At 43.2% G+C, this 14,120-nt stretch overlaps 1 protein-coding gene across 1 annotated transcript in view; it reads right to left on the bottom strand.

Annotated features, from left to right (window-relative positions):
• The window catches only part of RAB11FIP4 (RAB11 family interacting protein 4 (class II)), a 107,541-nt gene extending 95,554 nt beyond the window's left edge, over positions 1-11,987 (bottom strand). The window contains exon 1 of the mRNA XM_009323789.1: positions 11,871-11,987. Coding sequence (XP_009322064.1) covers positions 11,871-11,987 — 117 coding nt within the window. The remainder of the gene's footprint in view (positions 1-11,870) is intronic.
• Between the last annotated feature and the right edge of the window lie 2,133 nt (positions 11,988-14,120).

Below are 14,120 nucleotides of genomic sequence, written 5' to 3' on the forward strand. Positions count from 1 at the left end.
AATGGAAAAACCCTGCTCTCCTGAGCAGACGCATGAGCTGGACTGTAGCATCACTGCATAGGGAATCAGGGTATTTGTGTGCATGTGTGCCACTGTCGATGTGCTATGCACCTCGGTCAGCGTACACCAGGTGTGCTGTCCCTGGGATCACCCCACAGAGGACACCAGCTGGCTACAGCACTTTGCTTTTTAGCTGAACAGACACCACCCCATCTAACTTTCCTCTTGTACACAAGGGACCAAGCCCCACAACAGAACAAATAACAAACAGTAACAATACAGCACTTCACGAGCCCGAGATTCAGCGGGTACTTGCTAGCTCTGTGCTCGCGCTGCCCTTTGGTCCACATCAGGAAAGGTAAGAGTGGTTCTGTGATGACTTCCATCAGCTGAAAAATCACATCTCACAGGCTCAGATAACCAGGTCACTGTTTCCAGTCCAGCTGTCAATCACAATAATAGTCATTACAGAGGCATTTCTGTCCACCTGTACGTGGGACTGTGACTGTTCATGCCTGTACATGCAGCACAGAAGTCCACAGGGCTGTTCCTGTTGTGTGAAATTGTTTCCTCCTAAAGCCTTTTAAGAAGTTACTGTTTTGGTCTTGCTCATTTCTACTGCTGCCTTTTTCAAGCAGCTTTTAGTAGGGATGTAGCTTGCATATTCTGTCAATGTGTATATATTTATCATCTCTCAGTGGTGTATGTTGATTTATTTTTTATATCCGTTGATGTTTTATATATCAGTATGTGAATTCATTTTTCCCCACATTAAAATCAAACCAAACAGCCCGACCAAAAATACAGATTTTTCCAGCTACTATACATTCCCTGTAGGTATTATGACAACACATCATCACAGAGTCCCAGACAGTGAAAATGAATTGCTTGGAAAGTGAAACCAACTAACCCTTTCGTTGTAAAAGCAGAGAAGGCACTGTTTACAGAGAATCAGGAGAGCTTCTCCTGAGATGGACCTGCCAAAAGTAAGGTAAGAATTGATCACTGGAGCTCAAATTATCATCTCCGGTATAGAACATCCCCTACCCACTGCCAATCAGACTGTGTGCAGTTCTGCTTTGGAGCATCTATACAAAAGGAGAGTGGACTAGTTTATCCTTTTCACTGTACCTCACCCCAATTCCAGGTATAATACATACAGTAAAACATTATTACTAAACTAGCTGAGTCCCTTTAAAAATCAGAGTAGGCTCTTACACCCCCCTCTTAGCCTTTCAGTTCACAGGCTTTTCTTCGCTTCACAGTTACCAGTTTAAACGCTCTTGACAATTTATTGATCCCCTGTGAAATCCCTAAATAGGCAAAAACTGATTATTGTGTATTTGCCAGACCTTCCACAGTGCAATTTCTCTCAAATACTCAGAGCTTCTGCTGCTGCTGCCTTCTCTCAACCTGCCGAAACTGTGCTTGTACCTATTTTTCTCCAACATAAAGATGTCTTGTAGGAGTTACAATCAAGAGGTGAGAGAATGCAGAAATCACAATAGATTTATACTGCAAGGCCCTCACCCAACTGCATTTCACTGCAGTGTTGGATCTGAGAAGCCAGTCCACTGCTAATAGCTAGACACGTACCAGCCACAAGAAACCACAGGTTACTCCTCGTGCATTTCCAGGGACATAGTTTCTGATGTGCGTTATCTGCAAGTGCTCAGAAGATACTTGTTACAGTAACAAGGATATAATTTACCCTTCAGTGATAAGGCTCAGCAAAGCCCTGTAGCAAAGGTAGATGTAAGAAACATGAGGTGAGATGCTGAGAGCCTGAAAGAAAAAAAGGAGCCTTCTGAGAACACCCTTCACTGGACCGCATGAATAAAGGAATCCTCACTGGGCAGTGTGCAGTTGGTTTCCTCACCACAGGGTAAAGTAGATAGTTTCATGGTTTGTAACCATCTCGAGTTAAACAGCCAGACTTTTTTTACATCTGTGTAGCAACAGCAATGTCTATCTAACACTGCTGATTGTGGCCTGGCGTATTGACGGTTCCCCACAGAGAGGGCTGATGGACTGATTCTGCCTAACGCATCTGTGGACTGGGTGCCTTTTCGTACATATTTGCTTAAAATGTCTCTATGAAGACCCTGACTCCAGGAGGTAGGGAACCTCAGGGCTGCAGCTTGGTCAATATATAAGGGGAAATGCCAAAGGGAAAATAAGCTGGTGCCAAAACACAGTGCTGGTGCGTCAGTAACAGCAGGGAGGCACTCCTACCCCCACTGCAGTACCTCACCCTCCAGTCCGACCTGCTGAATAGCCAGCAGCTGCCATATCTCTTAATCGTACTGGTTTGGACAGGATCCATGCACTTCTTGTAAGAGTAGGAATAACAACCTTGCGAGCAAGGTGCACAGAGATTACAGAGATGGGCATCCTGCCAACGCTGACTCTTGGATGGATCGGAGACAAACACAATGTCCTGGACAAATTGCACCGTGCCTCCCACCAGCTGGACAGTTCTCGGCAGTTCTCTGCGTAATGCGGTGGGCTGGAGCTGCACAGCCTGCCAAACGTGGGAAATGTGGAAGTGGTCCTGGAGACGCTTCGTGGTGCTCTGGGTGCAGTTTGGATGAAAGGTGATCTAGAACAGGGCAATTGCCATTCAAGTACATATATGTAAGTTGAGTCACAATGAAATGTTGCACCTGATGACAGCTCAGCCTTGCTGTTCTTTCTAGGTGTAAATTCACATTTCTCACAAATAAAGATTGATGCATTTTTATTAAATGACCAAGTGCTGCCCAGGTAGGGAAGCAGTGAGGAGGGTGTAGAGGTAGTGAGGCAGCCATAGAGCCATCACATCATTAAAAGCTCACATCACACCAGACAGGGTTAATAAGGGGAGGGAAGTAGATACGAGGGGGAAACAGCTCCTTTAGCACCATACTAAACCTGACCTTGAACAAAGCCAGAGGAAATGGACCTGATGCAGGAACCACTTGCACTATATTATACAATGAAAGTCATGCTAGAAGAACTTAATGGCCATAAAATCTATAAATCACCCAAACCACTGGGAGGTATTTAACTCTGAAAAGTGCTTTTGTAATACATGTCTAAACCTTGGCAAACACTTAGCCCCTTATTTGAGAGATGCTGGAAGGCATCATTATGATGTGGGACTTAAATCAAACTTGCCTCATACTGGATATCTTGTCTCAGCTGGATATCACTTTTCAGTGGCCACCATGATTCAGATATGGTCCAGCAGTCAGGACTCCCTATACTACAGGACATACTCCACCTTCGTTGGTCCAGAACGAATCTCTTTACAGCCAGGTTTGTCAAAGCCTCATTAGGCAGGACCAGTACAAAAGTGAGTGTTGAGAATTACAAATAGGCACCTGTTTTGAACCTTCATACTTGCTGGTCTCAGCAGCTGTGTGTTTTTGCCCAGTGCACTCTTGGTTTTGGACTGTCTCTCATCCTAGAGTCCAGAAATACTGGTACAGACTGTTATTCCAAACCTGCATACAAAGGGTATCATGAAACAGGAGTTCATCACCTCCATTGCTTTGCAGACTTAGATGGGATGAGGAGCCACAGAACAGGACACATTACTTGTTGCCCAGAGTTTACAAAATGGTTTTGCTCTTTACTATAATAGGAATCCCTCTTCAAAGGGACCATCAGGAAAGCCTTGCAGATGCCTCTCAAAACACAGTGACCAAACTAGAGCCTGCCCAATATAACTCTCTGTGCAGATATCTTTGGTCTCCTGCTAAACCCTCCCTGCATATAGGGAGGCTCAATGTCTCTTTGGAACAGCATCAGCACAGCTCTTTCATGTCGTTTGCATCCAGAAATGAGATCGGGGAAGCATCAAGGCTCTGCAAAAAGGAATATTTTGTCAGTGGAAAAAAAAGGGCCAGCAGTCAGAGAGCCATGAGCTGGCAAAGCAGACAATTTCCCTGCTCCAAGGCGTTTTGTATCTTGATGATAAACTCTCATGGCTAAATTGCTTCTAGCTCCCATCATGTGTCTTACTGCTCCCTGTTTATTTACACTGCTGCACTGGCAAGAATTATGGAAAGCTGCAATAACTGAATTACTGCCACACTTGCAGATTAACGATGGCAAGGCCTTTTAAAGGCTGCTGCCCCAGCCATGCTTTGTCTGGGATAAAAATGAACAAATAATAATTAAACAAAAGAAGAATCTTAGAGCATAGTGCACATTGAATGGTGCACCATTGAATGCTAGCATCAGCACCAGCCAGAGATCAATCTTCATGCCAAAGAAATAGAAGGTAACATTTGTACGAAGGGAAGAAATATTAGAAAGTAATGTTTGTGTCCTTGTTACTATCTTGTATTACGGAATGTGGGTGAACAAAGGACTCGGGAAGATGAATGGCAAGTGCTGAGCTCAAGGGAAGCTGCAGAGTTTTACTCTGAAAGCCTTCCACCAACGAACCTCAGCCTAAAGCTGCACAAAACCAAAGGCTCATTGAAGGCCTGCTTGCTGGGGAGGATGCCATGGGTTGGGAACTAAGCAAGCGCTGCCCACCTTACCTGTGCCTTCAGTGTCAGCACCAGAAGAAGATGGCCAAACCTCCTATGGGTTAAGAGATACCCACCAAGCCTTGACTGCCCTGCTGGGGGCACTATAGCAGACAGGCCGTATTCCAGGGACTGTCATGACTTCTGAGACACAGTGAGAGGCAAACAGCCAGGATGGATGCACAGTAACACAAGTGTAACCCTGTGCAGGCCAACTGTGGAACGGGGCCAAAGCTCAAAGAGGTGAATAGGAACCTATCCATTGACCCGAATACCTTCTGGTCAGTGTGCAGGATCAGCAGCGAAGATAAGCCAATTAATAGGAAGCCCTTTTCACCCTTGGTCAAGCTTCTCACAGTCAGCAGCACTCAGCAGGGAAAGTGAGACTTACCAAGGGATTTGACAGAGATCAGCAGCTTTATGGAGCTCAGCCAGAAGTTTTGCCATGTATCAGGAAGAAGCTGCAAACTGCAGACTCACTTTTCCAGTGTCAGGCTCCTGAAAAACTGCTTCTCTGTTCATGATTTTCTGTTGTTTCTCTTGGGGCTGGAAAAAACTTTTCCTATAACGTGGGATACTCCATTTCTAGGCTATTTCCTTCCTGCACTAGCTCTCTAAGTAAATTTTATGTTCTTGTATACTTGGCCTTTCTGAGTAAGCTCTAGCCTTTCTCATCTGGTTTTCAAGCATTTTCCCGTGCCTATATTCTGGGATCAATTACTCAGTTGATTCAAACAGGAAAGCCTACACTTGCTCCAAAAGACACTTGTTATGTGGGCTATTAATATCTCACTGGTCATATAATATAGATATAAATTTAGTGCTAATACAATGTGCTGAATTAAAGCCTTGCAGACCAAAGCCTTAAGAGCATCTGTGAATCAGGTGCAGGCAATAGCCTTTCAAGGTTTCTCATCCTGGCCATTCAAACCTAACACAGCACCTCTAAGATGTGGTCTGACAGTTCATTTTATGCTTGGATACACTACATATTGACAGCAAAGGGAATCTGTGGCAATCACAGCTAGATCCAAGTCGCAGGCCAGTGCCTCAGACAGACTAGACAATCTGTCACTCATTGAATAAATTATCTGCTCAGAGAAGAATATAATATGATGCTATTCTCAAAAAATCACTCTCTCTTCCTGTTGTCCTTTCATGGTAATTTAAGCTGCATACACTGACTGCTCATCTGTGGAAGTTTGCAAACATAGCTGAGGCATTTACTGCCCCAGGGTCTTCCTTCTTTATCATTCAAAACTACAGCAACACCAACAACTTCTTTTAGAAGAGACAAGAAGCATCACTCAAGTCCATAATGCCAGGAAGCTGCCCCTGGAGGGAAGGTAAGACTCTGAAGCTTTAAGAGCAAAGGGATGGGAAATGAAAGTGGGAAGAGGAGAGGGATTTCTCTTCCTAAAAGACACAGCAACCCAAAGTGCAGTCAGGTCTCATCTGCACTCACACTGCCTCTGTCTGCTTCAAGCAAGCATCCATACAGCAGGGTGCTCCAAGCTTCTTGAATCTGTGACACTGGAAAAATATCTCCAGAGAATAAGAGTTTTCTATACAATTCCTGATGTGTTTTTCTCTAGTCCCTGCTAAACTTAACAACAAACCTCTGTCATTTACAGAAACAGACTTTTTTTTCCTTTTGCTGCTGTGCTCACTGAAGCAAAACTCTCAAAGTGCATATAAAACATCTAATGGCAAGGATGGAAAAAATCTCCTCCTTGTCTAAAAGGCCATGGTGTAGCCTGGGTAGGAGCTGCTGGCCCTGCTCCAGAGTAAGCATAACTGTTATAAAGGGAATTCTGCCTGAATAAAGAGCTGCAGACTGAACTCCTAGGGAAAGCCAACTCAGGCTGTTTGAGTACATTAAAGAAGGTCAAATGTTAAGTAAATACTCAATTAAGGAAGGAGGGCAAGTAATTAGTAAGGCTAATTCTGTGCTGAAATGGTCTGGATGGTGCACACATACAGACTCATCTCAGCATCTCCTTCCATACAAAATAAGTCTCAGTTCTTGAAAGAGTAGCTCAGCTTTCAGCAGACCTGGGTTAAATTACCAACTCTGCCACAGACTCAGTGTTTTCATCATGGACAGGTCATTAGTTTTGTCGCATGTCCACTCCCCAAACCCCCAGGACAAGTGAAAATAAGTACATACCAACTCAGACACTTAGACACTACCACAATGAATCCAAATCTGTGCGCATACGCAGGTTTACATACATTAAAGTAAGTACTTGCAGCAATTACAGCACTCCAAGAACTTCTAAGAGGTCAAGCAAATGCTTCTCTGTCCCTAGATCAAGTCTTAAAATAGGTCCTGTATGAAGGAGTCTCATTATTAAAAAATACAATGTTATTCCACTTCAGGCACCAGAACAATACTACAGTGGGTAGCTGGCATATATCACGGACATATGAAAAGAAGCAAATGCCTTATGCAGTGTTATAGAAAACCCATTATAAACACCGAGCCTAGCTGGTTTGAACCTATTTGGCCTGTACTCTCATCTACTGCAACACAGCTCTCACAACCGACATGCAGAGGTGGAGAGATTCTAAACATAACCAGTGCAGGGAAAGGGAGCAAGGGATGAGGAAGAAAATGTTTCTTTGGCCTGGCTGACAAATTGGGCAGCAGCTCACGATGCCCAAGGAACGCTTGGTTCCAGTCCTGCTCTGTTAGCAACCCTGCACTCCCTGATGTCTCAGTGGCAGACCATTTATGGAAAATTAACATGGCCTAAATACATATATAAGACATGCAAGAAGGGATTTTTTCAGTCTGAGGACAGGCCAGAAATTGTTACGAATCAGCCAAAAGAGAGCTCTGACACAAGACAAAATCTAGCTGTCAGTGAACTGATGCGGGACACCACCCTGATGCTAAGTCAAATACACATAGCTGCTAATTCATTAACAGGAATCTAGTCCCCAGCCTGTTTAGCTAGAGGTCTTTTATATGAGCTGTAAAATTGGATTTTAAAAAAACAAACAAAACAAAACACACTCACATCTGCCCTCTGCTTCCCCAGAACAAACCACTCTGGGGAAGCCAATGCAAAATCATATTCTTGCGTGCAAGCTTTCCTCCTCTGCTAGACTGTTATCCGAGGGCTCAGATTTGAGACACAGGGTCCCTGTCACAAGTTTATGGCATGCTGGGAAGAATATTGTTCTCCCCCCCTTCCCACTCCCATTCTCAGTTAACTACAGCATATTCTAATTCTTGCACAATTGGTGCTGCATAAGTGAAAAAGGCTTCCTGTAAAGTACTAGGAAAAGTGATGAAAGCAATGTAATTGGCCTATTAATGGTCTATTAATGGATTAATGGTCCCAGCACATACAGCACATTTTATACTAAGTCACAGAACTGTTTATACAGTACCTGGGCCCAATTCGCAAGTGGACATAACACCCACATTTCATCTAACACTTTAAACTACCATGTATTTTATCACTGACATTGACTTCAGGTTACTGCTGAGAGATGGGCAGATATGGCAAGAGCCGGAGATTAGGCACGAGATACCACTAAAGCCGGCACAGATGTACTGCATCCCAAATCCTGCCCTTGCAAACTGAGTGTGTCCTGATGGAGCAAAGAACAGAGAGAGAAGTCTGGCTAGATGTGCAGATCTCCTCCAGCCACCCACTGGAGTAAGACCTGAAACACAACAGCAACACTCTCAACACTGTGTGAAATTTTATCAGATGCAGGGTTTAACAGTTGGCTAGTTAAGATAAGAGCAAGCAACAACAAATTTTACTTCCTTCCCTATAATCAAAGGTTTTCTCAGACTCCTTGTGTTATTTTTCCCCTAGTGAAAGCTTTCAGAGCTATGCTGGAGTAATAGAGGATAGACAGCCTGTAGCTCTCATGTAATTATCAGTTGTCATCTCATCTGAAAGACAACCCAGAAAGGCTCCTGCTGTGTCAGATGTACAATTAACAGATGTCTTCTCTAGCAAGGGCACTGCATGAGTGAAATGGTTTGGAGGCTCTTCTTTCTCCCAACACACACATGACAAAGCTGTGCTCTCAGTTCAAACCTGGGAACAGCTGTAACTGTTTTTACCTTAGTCTCAGTCCTTCAGTATTACTGTCATTGATTTGTATGGAAAATCAGTTGTTATCCTACAGCCTTATACTATGGTTAGTGCTGCAGCTCTAGGTGTCCTGCTCTGTGGATGGCATTTACACATACTTCAACCCAGGACACAGGTAGACTGTGCAGGGTAAACTGCACCGTGCTTCTCCTGATATACTGTATGTGGATGGTCCACTCAGATTCACAGGTCTCTGCAGTACGCCATTCACAAGAACATATGTTCAAACACACACAGAAGCTTCAAATCATGCAGTCAGAAATGCTGGCATTACACAATTTGGTTTAATTTCACCTCACCATGGCATACAATAAACACAGTTTGGCTTATATGATACACCAAACACTATCTCTGCTCTTGCAGCTTATCATCCGATCATGCACATCATCATGTGCTGTCATTTCACAGGCTCCTGAAAACTCCCTGTGAGCTTTCATCTTACTGGGTGCTTAACAGTGGCTCTCCAGAGTATCACACTGCACGGCAGATTAATGCGCCATACTTACCCAAAACATTAGACCAACATCCACAGGCAGCATCTGGACTGTCCAGTGCAAGCTATGTGCCCTGTCTATGGGCTCAGCACTGATGTGGATTTTGCCCTTTTCAGCTTTTGGAAATAAGACAGGGAAGCAGAGGCACAGGATATAGCAAACTCATGGCCTGTTCGGAGGAAATAATGAAGGGTGAATGCAATGTAAGAACCCGAGGAGAATGGAATATTCAGAGGGTCAGGTGGCAGCAATAAAACATCACACTTTGCATTACTATTGAACAGAACAATTTATCAGATACTCTCAGTAAATTGTAATACTGGTTCCACTTCCCCACCCCAGAAATAAACTTGTGTTACGTAACAATTGCTGAGCAGATAGGTATCTACAGCCAGTGCAGCCCAGTGACAAAGCTACCATACATCAACTACTCCTGGTCTTCAAAAGGACAAAATTTACACACTAGACAATGTCAAGATAAAGCACTCATTAAATAAAAGAGAAAGTCACTGCAAATTCTGCTTAGCATTTTTCACTTCACTTCATAAAGAGAATGGAACAAACTCAGGACCTGCCAAAAGAAGAAAGGAAATATGCCAAAGAAATCACCACCTAGCACATAGCATACAGCCAGCAAGTTCAAATTCTGACAGCAGAAAAAAGGCAGCAGCAAATCCTGTGCAAATAACTCACCTGTAAAGATTTGGAATGAGGGAAGAGACTTTAAGCATAGGCCACTGAAGTTGAGCACAAACAGGGATCAGTGACACTAAAATCATGGAACTAATGTAAAATATTTACTCTCAGAAGTGGAAAAAAATGACACAGAGCTTTAAAAGTGCAGTACATTTCTAAAGCACTGGACTGCTGATGCAGCCTGAAACTGGTCGAGCAAGGGTAGACCATACCTGTCTGTCACTGTTTCTTAACCAGATGTTACTGCTCTTGCTCATCCATCAGAAGAGCTGATCACACCAGTGCTCCCACCCTCCACTGCAGCCCAGAGAAGCATATTCTGATTTTTAAGTCTTGAAGTCTGTGGACAGCCAGTGAGCTGCCATGTGCACAGAAAAGTTCTTCCAGAAGTAATGTTAGTACGGCAGTTCATCAGCCTTCCACCCCTGGCACTGGAGTCCAAGCTCCATGTTTAGTAGGGTGTGTCTGGAGTTCACAAAGGATGGGAGAAAGCACTCTGGGCATACCTGGGAAGATGTTCTCTGGAGCTGCTCTCCTTTGGCTCTGCTAGCATAGCCAGAAAAGCAAGGGTATGAATGAAGTGAAGCTCTGGACCCACAGTTAAGGAGGAGGTAGACCAGGATGTGACCAAAACGATACTGATTACTAAAGGTTTCCAAACGATGGCTGACACGCACTGCTTTTTCCTGCACAGGGCTGTGAGGCTGGAGCCAGCTGCTTAAGGACTTCTGCACAGCACAGCAGCTCTTGGCTGGGCTGGCATCCACCCCTTTGACTGTCTCCTGTGCGCAAAAAGGGGGAAATTCCTGATCAGACAGAGAGCTTGGGCAGTTTTTCCACTACAACTGTTTATACCTGCATCTCTAAGAAGCAAGATAGAGACCTGTAAATATTTAAAACAGCATTTATTAATTACCACCTTGTTTCTTCTGTATAATTGTTACATAACTGCTTTGGGAATAGGGCTCCTCAGTTTTAAACGTAAACTGGTACAGCCCCTTTTGCTCTAACAGAACCATTACAGACCATATTCCAATCTCAGAGTGGCATCAATCAGAATTTCATTAAAGCTCAGACAGTTACACCAATGCTAGAGTAATGGAGAACAGAGTTAGACCCCTGAAGTGTCCTTCAATCTAACGGAATAAAAATCCTAAACAGAATTTGCTCATCTAATAACATAAATTTTTCCAGGTGGTTTTCCATGAGGTCACTAAAACCTCTCTTTTCTTTTATTCGTGTTCCCAGTGTTCTCAAGAGTGTCAGAGGACAGACAGGTTCTCCCTGTTAGCTCTTTTATGCCAGTGAAAAACAGAGTATGAAGCTTCTGGGATTTTCAGCAGTAAAGACCAAAGACAGTCAGTCTAAGATGAAACATCTTTGCTTTTGTTTGAAATGATTAGTGAAATCTTACCACAAGGACAAAGACACTGAAAAGATTTAAACAAGTGCTCGGTTTGCATTTAAAAGTTTTGGTTCAGAGCTCACAGGCATTTTGGTCTAGGTTTGGCTGATCCCAGTTTAGACAAAATTATGACTCTTACATACAATCAGAATTGTATCTTCCCTTGCTGCCATAGACACATCTACTCTTTCTGTAAAGATCTGTCTACTCTTTCTGTAGACGTGAGCTAGGAGTAAGTTTTTGTTCTTCCTGAGCAAGAAATTAAAGCAGGAACAAGAAAATCTGGGTTTAAGCAGTCGGTAGAGGTTACAAATCACAGCTGTCATTGGTAAGAGAAAGTGAACACTGCAGAAAGACATCTACAATAAATACAGCGGTCGCATGTGTGTTCAGCCACTGCTCATTAGTCTTTTGCATGTAATACTGCAGAGGAATCTGCTGATACCCTTTGAGACAGTATTTCCATCCTTCTCCCTTCTGCGTTCTCTACAACTCACCCACTAGCATTTCTGCTGAGTGCCCTTTAACTGATTTGAAAGTGTCAGGACTGATTGTTTGCTCAGTCTGTCCCATAATTTTAAAATCCAAGTCAATTTTAAACATACTGAACAGACACCAGGAAAGGTACCTTATTCTCTTCCACTCTATCCCAACGATTCTGAGGCTTATTAATTTTCTTTGCACCTATTTTTAGCTCTGTATTAACCACCATGGCCCTTCGTAAAGGATGCTCTTCTAAATACATGGCTGATCCTCTTCCTCTCCTCTTCAAGGTACTTGTAGCAAATAAGTTAGGTTCTGATCTGGCCATCCTCTGTGGACACAGGGAGCCCTCCTGAAGCCAATGGAGCTCCACAAAGGTGCAAAGCGATGCAAGGTTTTGCAATTTCATTGTTATTTCCATTTGTTTGAGGAAATTTCCTACTGGCCACCTCAGTAGACTAGTAGACTTTTCAAGCATTCAGAGGGGAGCCCATGCAGAACAAGCCAACACTCAGGTACATCTAAACTTCACCACCTGACTTACATGTGCTGATGGACTAGACTGTGTCATACTCAGCCACATTCATACATGCTCAATCTTCCCATGGAAAGCAAACATGAACTTAACCCTGAACTGCAGTGTAGGATATGGTCTGACTCCACACAATGGTTGGAAACCAGGACAGTTTGCTCTCTTTGGCATGAGGAACATACTCATAAAGAGCAATAGGGAAGATGGTGGCAGATGACCACACCATCTTTTTCTAACATTACAGGCTGGTTTCCAGGCAATTGGTGAAGTTCTGTTCAGGAACACTCAGACCAGACAGTGAAATGGAAAAGCAACTTTATGTCCACTTCAGCAATGTACATTCAGTCTTTTTATAACAGGAGAAAATGAGATGCCATGTTTCAGGTTCCAGCTTCTGACAACACCCCATCTTTGATTTAGGAAAAAGATGGGAGGGGGAAAATGCATATAAGAAAAAGCTATTTAAAGACAGCAAGAGTCATGAGAGTTACAGGTAATTTGGCCAGTTTCCTGCCAGATACAGATATGACACTTTCACATAACATGCTTGTCTGACTAATGCATCACTGCAACAAACTGTCAAAATATGTTGACAGACCTTCACGTAGTGAATAGGAACCTGTTTATTTTATTGTTAATCCTCCTACTGTAATTCAGCTTGAAGGAATTGCATATGTCCATTTGTTCCCAACGCACAGATTATCCAACATGCAGTAAGGCCCCAATTCAAAGACGCTGTCTAGATGGTGGAGGTGTTTTTTCAGGTCTTGATAAACAAAGCTGTTCACACTTTTGAACTCCAGAGACTGAGCTCCCTCTGAAATCCCACAGAAGACGGGAACTTCACTAAGGGTTACAAACCTACGCTAGCTAGGAAAGATTTAAGGGCAGAAAGGTACATGACAACAGTCACTGGAAAGACTGCTGTCCCTGCAAGAAAGACAGAACATAAATCTGGGCCTCAAAGTAGGGCTATAGGTCGCAAAAGAAAAAGAAGAGACCGACAAAGGAATAGAAAACAGACAGGAGAGGAAACAAAACAGAAAGGAAAAGATCAGCAACATGTTTAGCATGTGCTTCTCACCAAGTGTGTGAACAGTTGCACAGACACCAGTAAGATTGCTCAGTGTCTTAGGTGTCTGCCATTAAAGTCTGCAAGACTTGACTATGAAAGTAGTGCACGCAATCTGTATACTTGGGTGAGCCAGGAGAGAATTTCCTGCATATATTTTCCTTTTTCTCCGTTATTTTGATTAACCTGATTGCTCTTTACTGCAAAGAGCAGAGCTCTCGGGAAACCAGGAAGTTTCTATGAAGCTCATCTTAGGTGTGATGTATTCAAGCACCTTTTCTGCACCTGGGTTATTTTAAAAGGTCAAATATAATTGCAAACTGTAGATGGAGGGTACCTGTACCAAAAATCTTCTCTTACATATTTTATGGCATGCGTATGTGAGCTTCCTCACTGCTGTCTGTGATTAAGGTGGATCTCAGATCCTTAATAAAGCTATAAAGCAGTTTATTTATCCAAATAAAAAGATGATTCCTATCTTTCACTTGAATTCATTTAATTTATATATTTGAATGTTTTATGCCAAAAAAGAGGAGTCAACGGCTTGAGTCACAGTGGCTAGCATTGGGCTGTTGGCAACTAGAGTCCCCCGTTTAATCAGAAATTACTGCCAAGGAACAGACAGTGTTTGTTTCCAGACCAAGTAGGTTGTCAGAATATTTTGTGTTATCATTTAGTCTGACAGCATTATCTCAAAGTGTTGACTCAGACCTGCCTTGAAGATATACTTTGGAACATCTTGATCAGCAAGCTAATTTCCTTCCCAGCTCTGCTCTGCTATTCAGAATCTC

Source organism: Pygoscelis adeliae, unplaced genomic scaffold, assembly GCF_000699105.1.
Source record: "Pygoscelis adeliae isolate BGI_AS28 unplaced genomic scaffold, ASM69910v1 Scaffold75, whole genome shotgun sequence".
Taxonomy (NCBI): domain Eukaryota; kingdom Metazoa; phylum Chordata; class Aves; order Sphenisciformes; family Spheniscidae; genus Pygoscelis; species Pygoscelis adeliae.